This window comes from Bos indicus x Bos taurus, chromosome 1, assembly GCF_003369695.1.
Source record: "Bos indicus x Bos taurus breed Angus x Brahman F1 hybrid chromosome 1, Bos_hybrid_MaternalHap_v2.0, whole genome shotgun sequence".
Lineage (NCBI taxonomy): Eukaryota > Metazoa > Chordata > Mammalia > Artiodactyla > Bovidae > Bos > Bos indicus x Bos taurus.
The window spans coordinates 94489966-94502254 of record NC_040076.1 but is presented as its reverse complement, the minus strand read 5'-3'; the positions used below and the strand labels follow the sequence as shown (position 1 = coordinate 94502254).

General features: G+C 40.7%; 1 protein-coding gene across 4 annotated transcripts; it reads right to left on the bottom strand.

Annotated features, from left to right (window-relative positions):
• Positions 1-5961: 5961 nt before the first annotated feature.
• GHSR (growth hormone secretagogue receptor) lies at positions 5962-11879 on the bottom strand. 4 transcript variants are annotated; one of them, XM_027540959.1, is made up of 3 exons: positions 10016-11879; positions 8826-9755; positions 5962-6657 (listed from the first exon to the last, which is right to left on the bottom strand). In XM_027540959.1, exons 2-3 carry the CDS (start codon positions 9619-9621, stop codon positions 6353-6355), a joined length of 1101 nt encoding a protein of 366 aa, XP_027396760.1. In that variant the 5' UTR covers positions 9622-9755; positions 10016-11879; the 3' UTR covers positions 5962-6352. The 4 variants fall into 4 exon arrangements, with proteins under 4 accessions (XP_027396760.1, XP_027396792.1, XP_027396782.1 ...); XM_027540991.1 differs by having other exon boundaries at positions 8826-9679; XM_027540981.1 differs by having other exon boundaries at positions 8826-9676.
• Positions 11880-12289: the final 410 nt, after the last annotated feature.

The following is a 12289-nucleotide window of genomic DNA, read 5'->3' as shown; positions in this document are numbered from 1 at the left end:
GTATGCTGGGACAATCATATGAGAAATGGAATTGAAAGCCCTTACCACAGTGCTGCATACATGCAAACTATTATCATTTCTGAAATGTACCGATTTCCTATCCTCCAACATTTGGGTTTTTCAGGTTTTCACTATCACAAATAAGAGGCAAGGAACACTATTACATATAGATCTTTGTGGTCCTCCATAATTATGTCTTAATGTGAAATTACTGCATCAAAAGGTATGCAGAGTGTACGTGCATTTGATACACATTGTCAAACTATTCTTCAAGAGATGTGTGTTGATTTATAGTTAATTCGATGGCCCCTTGGAAGAGGTGGCTATGAAATCAGGAACCGATGATGAGTTATAAGTAGGGAAGCAAGAAGCAATCGGCATTTGTAGACTGAGCCCAGCACATAATACCTACCAAATCCTGGGCAGGCCTGCTGGCCTCTCTTCTTCTACCTTGAATCAGGTCCAGGGTCTGCCATAGGAGGGAACCTGAGAGAACGTGATGGGCACTGAATGGCCCTAGACTGAAGGAGAGGTTAGACGGAAGAGATTAGAAGACAGTGGCAAAATCCTTATCAGATCAATAAAAACAAATCCCATGATTTTCTTCTTTGGATTACTTTATTGTTATTAATTACCACATTTTTAGACATTACTTCCAAGTTGTAATTAACTCATATTAACAGCATATGTATAGAATTTTGTGGGATATTGAATATGTTGAATTTTTACACTGTGGTGATCCTTTATTCTGAGATTATGTCCTTGTTACTTTTTTTCTTTTTAAAGTTCTTTTAAAATTGAAATAATGGTAATGGTGGTAGGGTATTTTAAAGTCTTTTAATTGGCAAATAAAAGTTGGCCACCTTTACTGGTCTTCTAATTTTAGTCTTACATTTTATCGGTACCTGGAATCCATATATCTGGAAGCTAATGTCCAAGTGACACATAAGCTAGTCTTGAAACTTTCATTTGTCCAACCAGTATTCAGTGAGTGGATGCTGTGTGCAAGATGAACAGAAATCTCTGGGTCACACATTAGTATAACACCATGAAGCTGCAACACCATTGTCTCTGGGGATGACAGGCTGTAAACGACAGAAAGCTGGGGGAACATGGGAATCACAGTGTATCACAGGGTCCCCGAGTCTTAATACTTACAGGAATGGTATACCTCATTGGAGTCCCTGGGGAAATAAAATTCACTACGACAAACACCTCCTCAGAGCTGCACAATACATACTTCAGAAATTAAAAGGACAAAATTATACTGAATCTAGGACAAAAGTAGAGGTTAAATAACCCAGACACCAAGATTTAACCTTGTAAGTGGAAATTAGCTGTAGGTTTTTTTTATTAAGCAATTATTTGGTTAAGGACACCCAAAGAAAGGAAAACTGATGCCTAAATTTCATAATACAACTACATGGAGAGCTAAAGTAAACTCTTTAATATCCACAAAAACCTTAAATAAAAAGAATCACAAAACAAAATATCATTAGTCACATTTAGGTTATACTGGGACAACACAAATCAACCAGGTTGTAAATTCTACACAGACATAGAGTACGGCAGGTATAAGTGAACTGGGAGATTATGCTGTATGAATATATTTATATGAGCAAGCGCTCTTTAGTATCCTAAATTTACCGAGTTAAAATTGAAAAATATAAATATTTTTGTTGTTTGAGCCAGAGAAATCTTTAGATTTGAGACACTTAAATCACAGAAAATCTTTGAAACTATTCTTCCCAAACACTTTCTCTGGGGCTGGAGGCAGAATAGTTCTGGAAAGAAAATCTATAAACATTCTGGAGAATTTTCTGAGTGTTGACATGAGACATGCTTTTGGAAGGCCTTAATGGTTTGTCACTTTTAAGGGTAGTCAGTAGTCTTTTGAGGGTATGTGTCACAACATAAATTATTCATTGGAATTCCAGCAAATATCCAAGCAATTAGGAGGGACATAGACATGGCAGCTTTTTCTTTTTTTCCAAAGGATGATGATAATTCTCTCAACCAAAATGGCTAAACTCCAACACCCTGCCAGAGTTTGCATTCAAAAGGAAAAACCCAAACAAGCCTCACCCAAACCTTCCCCATCACCTGCTTCAAAGAGATTATTGTCAAGCATCGACAGGACTGAATTCATTTAATATGAATAAACAAGTGACATGAACTTACAGCAGTGAGCATTTACGACCAGCACATTGCTTTCTGTTGGCTTTGACACGGAGATCATTCTCTGGATGAAAAACATGTCATCAATTCAGTGAATTAACTTCGGTCACTAATCATCTGGTTAGGTTCCAATTATATATATCCAGGCTTGGATAATTTAAATTGAAATTTAATTTACAGTTTTTAAATGACAATATGTAATTTAAGTTGCAAATAAATCATAGAAGGATCATTAGATTATGAACCATGAATGACACTACCTTTATCTTTTAAGGGCATTATTTACACTGAAAACAGTGTTTACGAAAGCAGAATGCTCTATTCTATTAACTTAGACACTGTGACAAGAAATTTTGATATATGTATGTATATATGTCGCATTTTACAGATGCACACACTTTTTAAAAACATACTTTTTTAAAAGACAGGGGAGTATTTTTCAGGCACCAATCTTGCAAAAATTCTCACAGTTTTAAAAAAAATGTTAAATTCAAGTAGTCAATAAATGAAAAACAGCAAAATAATTACAGCTAAAATTGTCAATGTTGAACTAACAATTATAAATTATAATGATTTCAGGTTCTTAGTAAAACCATCGGAGTGGAAAAGGTGGAATTTCAAGTCAAATCCCATCACAAGAAACTTGATTGCAATAAAAAGCTGATCATAAAGAAATGGTTTTCAAGGTCTGGCCAGACATTAGAAGTGTTTCTCATTCTCATTGCCACAACATTTACGATTTTAAATAATTTGTAGCAATGAGTATTTTCCTAAAAGCAATTATTCAAAAGTTCTTTCTCATACAACTGCTGCTGCTGCTGCTAAGTCGCTTCAGTCGTGTCCCACTCTGTGGGATCCCATAGACGGCAGCCCGCCAGGCTCCCCCGTCCCTGGGATTCTCCAGGCAAGAACACCGGAGTGGGTTGCCATTTCCTTCTCCAATGCATGAAAGTGAAAAGTGAAAGTGAAGTCGCTCAGTTGTGTCTGACTCTTGGCGACCCCATGGACTGCAGCCTACCAAGCTCCTCCGTCCATGGGGTTTTCCAAGCAAGAGTACTGGAGTGGGGTGCCATTGCCTTCTCTGTCTCAAACAACAGTCACTTCCAAAAATGAAAATAATCCAACCCTTGATTTTGTGACACAGTGTAAGGTGTGGTAATAGAAACCTTGATTCTAGGTAACCAGAAAAATAGAAACACAGATTATAACAGAAACCAATTTCTTTACTTTTTTTACATTGAAAAAGAATGCACTGGCAGACAATAACTACATCTACAAATTTGACTAGTTTGTGTACTAGCAGCCTGTTCTGAATTTATTTTGAGCCAAATACACAATAATAGAGAGAGGTGCACAGCACAGTGTCAACTGAAGATGTTTACTTTATAATTTAAATATATTAGTTACCTGCTATAACACAACTCACAAGTGGTCATGAACTCATTAAGGATAAAAATACTTTACTCATGAATCTCTAGCACTTAGAACATACCAGGCACATACTAAATGTGAACTGAGGGACTTTTAGGAACATTTTTCCTCATGTAAGTTCCTCTTTTCCCTGAGTCTGAGATAATTTATGGACCATGATGAAACAAAGAAGTTACAAAAATAAAAAGGCAATCATATAAGAGCATGATTAACAATTCCTTTCTCTAAAACTATTCTCTGAGTTCTTTTTTTTTGTTGTTGTTGTTGTTTATTTTTTTTTTCTAATTTTATTTTATTTTTAAACTTTACATAGCTGTATTAGTTTTGCCAAATATCAAAATGAATCCGCCACAGGTATACATGTGTTCCCCATCCCGAACCCTCCTCCCACCTCCCTCCCCATACCATCCCTCTGGGCCGTCCCAGTGCACCAGCCCCAAGCATCAAGCATCGTGCATCGAACCTGGACTGGCAACTCGTTTCCTACATGATATTTTACATGTTTCATTGCCATTCTCCCAAGATTTGGGAGATTTGGAAGATTTGGGAGAATGGCAATGAAATATTCTCTGAGTTCTAATGAAGGACAATAGTGGTCCCTGCTATGGAAATTATTCCCTGTGAGTTGTACTGAGACTATGGACATGAACCTACAAGAAAGTGGGGGGTGGAGAGTGGGGTGCACTGAATAATTAAAAGTCGGGTTGTTTTTCTCCAAAGCAATCAACTATGTGATCAAGTCAAGCCTTTTTTTTGCTTGTTTCCTCTCAAATAGGATATATTTGTAGAACGAAACAATAAGGTTTCAGGGAATTGAATTACCTGTTTGAGATTTACTGGGACCTATTTAGAACAATAATGTTGAATGACCTAATTAGGATTCAATGGGCTTAAATGATTCAGTATTTAAAAAAAAGATATACTCCAAAGAATTAACTGAGTAATCAATTTGCTGAAGTTCTGCATTTAGACTATATTGATAAAACAGTTTTAGTGTCAAGAATAACTTTAGAAATATTTCTCTGGAGAAATTATTCTAATTATGATTATGTTTTCATTTTTAAAAAATAGTTAATTGATTATTTTGGCATAATAATCTATACTTTGGGTGGGGAAAACCAGTCATGGCAATAATTTCCCTAATTAGTTCAATCAGTTCCATACTGAACCAATAACTTCATGAAGGAATTGCTTATATGACTTAGTATTACAGAGAACTATGAAAAAATCATTTTTGGAATATTATATTTAATATAAAAGAGTTGACTATAAGAGGACTAATAGGAATATAAATGAAAGTTTTAGATTTATAACCAATGTGTATAATATTTAGTTGACAGTGTCTAATCATTCATAATTATGGTTAAGAGGAATACTGGAAATCTAAGTAAACATATCTATCAGATAAGCAGTGGGATGTAAGGAGCATGACTAATCTGGAGACAGGGCATGGCATAGGCATTTTGAAATAAATGGTCATAAGGGTTTTTTTAAAGTGTTGAATATCAATCAACAGTAGCATTTAAGGGACTGTGAATTTTTCACCATTTGAAAAATTACTATGTTTACTAAGTTTCTGTAAACTTTCCAGAGTAAGTTGTAAATTATTCCTTATTTACAAATCAAAGGCTTATGATTGGCTTAAGTATTTTTGTTAAGCCAAATAAGGTAATTTGTGATTTTCTACAGTTTTTAAAAAGTCTCATTTCCTGATTACTAACACGTGCAACCCAACTTGATTAAAAATGCATGCATATTATAGTTCATATCCATTTTCTCCCAAGCAGAAATTACAGGGCATTCAGGTATAATCCTTAGAATTTATCACTCTAACATTCTCCTATGCTAATTTCACTATAAAAACATTTTAGGAAATGAGTATTTATTTTTAGCATTTTTATGAGATTAACAATAATTTTCCATATACTCTAGAGCTGCATTGTGCAATATGGTAGCCATTAGCCACATTTGGCTATTTAAACACTTGAAATGTGACTATTGCAACTCAAAGAACTGAATTTCTACTTTCAATTAATTTTAAAGTTAAGAACTTATAGTTGTTTTAGTTATTAGAGAAATTTTAAGTATGTTTAGACAACTTAGGTTAATGAATCTACTTTTTCTTCGGCAAAATTTATGAAATTGCAATAAATCAAGTATTGCTGATGAACACCCAATGTCCAAATTAAGGTGAACTTAAAATTTAAAAAACAAACCAGATTTTAAAGACTTTAACATAAAAAGCATAAAATTCTATTAACAATTTTATATTGATTGCTTAAGTACTTTGCATTATATTTCTCCTGGACAGCACTGATCTGGGACCCCATGAAATTTGCTAGCTTCTGAAAGTCATGTTTTAAGTTTTTTATTATTTTACTAAAAAATTCTCATTATGAAAAAGAAATTAGAGTTAGAATCCGTCTAGTAAAAAGTGACCTAATTGCCCTCTCTACACTACCTCCCTTCTCCGAACTGCAGAGCCCTTGCTAGCACCAACAGCACAATGCAAAAATGATAGGCAGTGAGATATGCAGAAATCGTGTATGATAGCACTGATGAGTGTGCAATCAAATCAAACTGCTCACACACTACAAAGTCTATCTTTTCTTGCTCCCAATTGTCTTCAGACCTATGTGTCCCTAATTCCAAAATTAACCTTCAAACTTCCTCCCAAGTTCCGCTGTACTATGGCTTCTGGTATAGAATAATGAACGTTGACTTTACTGAGCAATGTGCTTGATCATGTATTAATACTAGATTCTGTCCAGGCCCGAGAACTTTCATCCTTTAGAGTGGAGAGCTTCCTCTGGGAGAAGGGTTCAAATCCCAGAAGTTTGAACACTGCCACCCGGTACTTCTTGGACATGATGTTGTAGAGAATAGGGTTGATGGCGGCACTGAGGTAGAAGAGGACGAAAGAGACGAGGTTGCAGTATTGGCTGATCTGCGCGATCTCCACAGAGCCAGGCTCGAAGGATTTGGAAAATAAATATCGTCCTACGTGGAAGGGCAGCCAGCAGAGGATGAAAGCAAAAACCACTACAGCTGAAAAGACAATGAGAAAGAGAATGTCAGTTCAGGATATGTCATAGCAAACCACAATCTCTTTTGAAGACATGGACTTGTTTTGATTATGTGTGGTATGACAATTGACTTCAGAAAAATATCATGTTTTGCTCTTCCCCATTCCTATATTTTAACCAAGATTGACTCTGTTTGGACCAACAGTTCAACCATTTTCACTAAGCTTTCCAATCATTTCTATTTAACAACTACTTTAGTAATTTTGTGCTTGAGTTGACATGTTGACTCTAGTAACTCGACAATCTAGTCTCAATAGTCCACTATTATATATGTGTTAGATCAAACCTATATGAGATAATGTGGTTGTATGCAGCCACAGTTATGTATCAGAGTTTCCCTGGGCACAGATTCCTTGGATATAATACAAACTAACTAAATTAAAATCTCTAGAAAGGAGACCAGGACACCTGTTCTCTTTTTTTCTTTTTTGAAGTTTCATAAAAGATTGAATATGCAGTCAGGATTGAGAACCATAGAGATGAATGAGACTTTTCCACCTAAAATAGACATAAGTAAGGAATAAAAGGCCATAAAACCAACTAACATTAATGATCATCCATCCAAGTTTTAATCTTGCCCATGTAAGGTAGCTTTTTTTTTTTAAGACCTTTGCATTTCTAGGTTAAGTTTTTAAAATTCAGAAATCAGAGGAAAAATAACAGAAAAAAAATATTCTGGTCCTTGTACCACTTTAGGGAATCACTAAGTGATTGATTCCCTTCCAGTTGTCAAGGCAAAACAAAATTAGCATTGGTGTTGAGACACCAGTGAGGATAATTAACAGTTCAAAAATAAAATTAGAGGAAATTATTAAATGTACTCTCAAAACTAAGTTGCATAGCAGCAACTGACTGCCCCAGCATCAACATGAATTTAGAGTCCCTTGAGGAGCACCAGCAGATTTCAATCTAGTCATATTATGAGAATCACTGGTCTTAAAAACAAACAAACAAACAAACCTGACATTCTTTGGATAAACTCTTTCACTTTAATATACAGGATTTCAGGAATTGTAAAATTACAATGCAAAATCATCCTGGAATGACGTCTAAGAAGCACTAAATATGCAAATAAGTACAAAATGTTGACTACAATGTCCAAATAATAAAATGTAAAGATTCTGGTTTTGAAAAAAGCAAGTAGAATTAAAATTTCACTTGGCTGTGAACACACTTTGTATTACTTGTACCAAACACATGTAGTTACAGAAGCTGAATTTATGGAATAACTAGTCCATACACACTCCAGTGTGGCATTGCATCCAGATGTTTTCTGAAGGCTCACTTGGGGAGAGATAGTAAGTCCTACCAGCTTCCACCCTGTCTCCTTTTCTCATGTTGGAAGCCTGCCTATCCTAGTTTATCTAGCCTTTCCTACTTGGAGAGAAAGGTAAGTATGAAAACAGAGATCCCAGTACTTCCTTCCAAAGCTATATAAACAGCATCAGGATAAACAGAATTGAGGCAATTATCTGAAAAAAAAAAAATACAAGTCAGAAAGCAAATCACAATGTTGAAAGAAAAATCAATCTTCTCTGATAGAATTATCCAAATGACCCCATCTTTGGTTAAATTTACCAATGAATGCTTTCTAGAGTCAATGCCTGATTTTTTCACTCCCAGTACCTGCTTTTCTTAATGCAACTTAGTTATTTATCTCCATATTGAGGCAGGAAGCTCAACATCAACTTTAATGCTTTAAGACCACAATAGATTATTTAATGAAAGATCTCAGTTTTGACACGAAGTTTCTAGGCTAATACGCACTACATTTTAAAGAAATACAAAGATGGGACATTTTTCCATGAAAGAGAGAAGGAGAGACCAGAAATGAGACATACACACAGAGAAAGAAACCAAAGGAGAAAGTCAAGGGGCGAGAGGAGGGAAGGAGAAAGGACAGAGGAAAACAGAGATATATAGACAGAGAAAAAAAAGGGAAACAACAAAATATAATGACACACGACAGATAAACTAGAGACCAAAGAGAGGGCTCAAGACCAACACTGGAGAGAATAATTGAGACATTTATAGGGCAACATATACTTCAAGAAACAGGAGAGAGAGGGAGACTCAGGGAGAAGGGGAAGACTCCGGGAGAGGAGAGCTCGAGGGCGCACTGAGACCCACCCAGCATCTTCACGGTCTGTTTGTGGTTCTGGTCTCTGAGCGAGGCGCCCACCGCCGCCTCGCCGCGTCTCCTCCTCCACAACTTCCTGCCGATGAGGCTGTAGAGCACAGTGAGGCAGAAAACAGGCAGGAAGAAGAAGACGCTGGACACCCACACCATGACTGTGAGCAGTCCGGAGCGCACGGCGAACTCGGTCGCTCGGCACTCGTTGGTGTCCCGAGGGTCGGTGCCATTCTCATGCTCCACTCCGACCAGCACGAAGATGGGCCCGGCGCTGCAGAAAGCCACGGCCCAGATGACCAGGATGACGAGCTTCACCCGGCCCTTGGTGATCACCACCTTGGCCCGCAGCGGGAAGCAGATGGCGAAGTAGCGCTCGACGCTCAGCGCGGTGATGGTGAGCACCGTAGCGTAGGTGCAGCTCTCGCTGACAAACTGGAAGAGTTTGCAGAGCAGGTCGCCCAAGTTCCAGGGCCGGTAATGCCAGAGGCGCACGAGGTCGAGGGGCATGCAGAGGAAGATGAGTAAGTCGGAGAAGGCCATGCTGGACAGGTAGAGGTTGGTGGTGGTACGCAGCTCGCGGAAACGCGACACCACCAGCATGGTGAGCAGGTTGCCCGCGATGCCCACCACGAAGAGCGCCACGCAGGTGGCTGTGACGCCCGCCAGCAGCGGCGCGGGGAAGAGGGGTGGCAGCTCGTCAGTCAGCGAGTCATTGTCGGGGAGAGCGTCCCAACCCAGGTCCGGCAGCGTGAGGTTGGGCCCCGGCTCCTCGCTCCGCGTCGCATTCCACATGCTGCCTGTTCTGCTTAACCGGTTCAGGGACGCGACTGCGCTGAGAGGCTGGATCCTGCTGGTCCGGGAGAAGGTCTCCTTAGTTAGGCGCAAAAGAGTGCGAGGGAGGAGCGCGCGGGCTCTCAGGGAGGATGCTTGGAAAGGAAAGAGAGAGGAGAGGCAGTAGCTGAGCGAGAAGGTGAGATTGAGAGCCTGAGGCGGGGAGGAGGGCGAGAGATGGAGGCAGGAAGACACACACACACACACAGACACACACACACACACACACACACACACACACAGGTGGTGAGATGGACAGAGTGACCCACAGCCCTGGCACCTCTCGTTTACCCCTTTCTCTCCCCCAAAGACCCTCTCTCCCAACCCAGCCTCCAGCAAGCCTCCACACAAGTACCTGTCACTGGGGTAGCTTCTCCAACTCTGCTTCCCTTTTGCGTTCAGGCTCCAGCTGCATCTCGCATTTCCCAAAGCGCTGCGAAGCGGAGACCCAGCACTGCGAAGCTCGAGCGCGCGGGAGCGCTCCCCTACTAGCCTTGGGCGCTGCGTGCCCAGTGTGGCCCCAAAGGCAGATCACACCCGAGGATGGGGGCGGGGATAGTGGGGAGAACACCTTCCGTTCTCAGGACCTGCCTCTACAAGGGTTAGAGTTGGCTACAAACCTGGTGTCGAAAACTGAGAGTGCACAACTGAGCTTGGGAAAGGGAGGTAGGGAGTGTTCCGACGGGAGAGGAGACCTTGCGCACCTGGGAAGAGCCTCACACAGTCCTAGAACCTACCATCGTCTTCGCGAGGAGAAGCAGGCTTAGAGAGGTGCGACCACTTGTCCAAGGTCGCACAGCGAGCGGGGGACTCAGGTACTAGATTTGAATATCCCATCTGGTGGACTTCTGAGAACGAAGGAGCAAGATGTGTGAATAAATTGTGAATTCCAGCCCTTTGTGCAGTCTCCCAACTGGGCGGTGGTAGGGCATATGCTGTGTAGGAGATTACTTTTGCTGCAGCAAACCTCGGAGGAGGAGGGAAAGCTAAGGGGCGTGCTAGCATGGCAGAGGTGGGGGGAGCTGGTAAAGGGGGCGTAGCAGAGGCTGTAAGGTTGGTACGTTGAGGGTGATCAGTAAACATTTTCTGACTTGGATAAGAAAGATCAGCCTTTAGGTAAATCATCAACCTTTTTGCTTCACATTGTGAAAACCACTGAGAATGGATGTCAAGAGTGTTGGGGACAACGTTGTAGCTCAATACATAAATATAGGCAGCAGCGTTGCTGTTATTGCTATTGAGGGGTAGGAGCTGCGCTCCGTGGGTATGGGTCAGAGGCTGCCTCTACGCTCTCCAGGTGACTGTCTCTGGACGCAGTCACTGTGTCCTCTGCTCGGAGCCAGGAATCCGCAAACTAAGGAGCGAAATTGGAGGCTGCTCTCTTATTCACTAACCCGCCGGGCCTCTTCCGGCGGGCCAACCTGGGGGCAGCTCACAAGCGTGTTCAGCACCGCGGCCAGCGACCGGCTCCTCCTACCTCGCGGCACTGCTCACCCCGCGGAGGCCTGCCGGCTCTCACCTTTTTCACTTTTGGCCTCAGGGCCTCAGTCCAGCTCCACGAGGGAGTCGGGAGATTCCTCCCCAAAACAGACTCATATTAAATGGCTTCACTGACCGCGCCTATTCACACTCATTTACCCGTGGCCTAAATTGACTTTGTATGAGAGACGGCTTTCCTGAAGCATTTTAGTGCCTTTGCATATGCCTCTGACAGATGATTTATATTACCTCTACTGACTAAATCATTAATGCTTTAAAGTCCACAAAAATTTAAGGCTGGATGTATGCATATGTGCATGAAAGATTCCACACACAGAGAGAGACTGGAAGTTTAGTACAGGCAACTTACTGGAAAATGCTATATAGGTTACTACTGCTGTGTTACAGATGCTGGAGCAAAGATCTATTACAATTATTATTTTAGGAAAAGATGAGGGACTGCCTAATAGTCCCAGTGGTTAAGAATCTGCTTGCCAATGCAGGGGATTCGGGTTCAATCCCTGGTCTGGAAACTAGGATCCCACATGCCAGGGGGCAGTTACTGAAGTCCCTGCCCTCAATAGCCCATGCTCTGCAACAAGAGAAGCCATCAAAATGAGAAGCCCTCACACAGCAACTACATTTGACTTTAACACTTCCCACCCTACATTATCGGGTTTTCCATATGGCACTAGTGGTAAAGAACCCATCTGCCAATGCATCAGGTTAAGAGACATGGGTTCCATCCCTGGGTCGGAAAGATCTCCTGCAGGAGAGCATGGCTGCCCACTCCAGTATCCTTGCCTGGAGAACCTCATGGACAGAAGAGCCTGGCTGGGTTACAGTTCATGAGGTCACAAAGAGTTGGACATTACTGAAGTGACTTAGCATGCACTCTACATTATCAGTAGTCTTCTGTGTACAGACAAATCTCTAGGGGGAGAAAACAGTGGGATAAATAAAAATACCACAGGAGGCTATAGCCTAAGAATAAGAATCAGGAAAAGATTGTGGGGACGTATTTCTAATCTACTGAGTGTGAAAGCAATAGCTAATAAATAGGTGAAATTTTTCTTAAAAATCCATTATAACAAAAATTTGGCATGTTGGCAAAATAGCCAGATTTTTAACTGCATTCAATTACTTTCTA

Bases quoted from the DNA above. Each gene is read 5' to 3' on its own strand.
- GHSR (XM_027540959.1), bottom strand. From the start codon at position 9,621: ATGTGGAATGCGACGCGGAGCGAGGAGCCGGGGCCCAACCTCACGCTG. The intron at 6,658-8,825 runs GTGGGTCTCAGT...TTGTCTTTTCAG, and splicing joins ACAGACCGTGAAGATGCTGG to CTGTAGTGGTTTTTGCTTTC.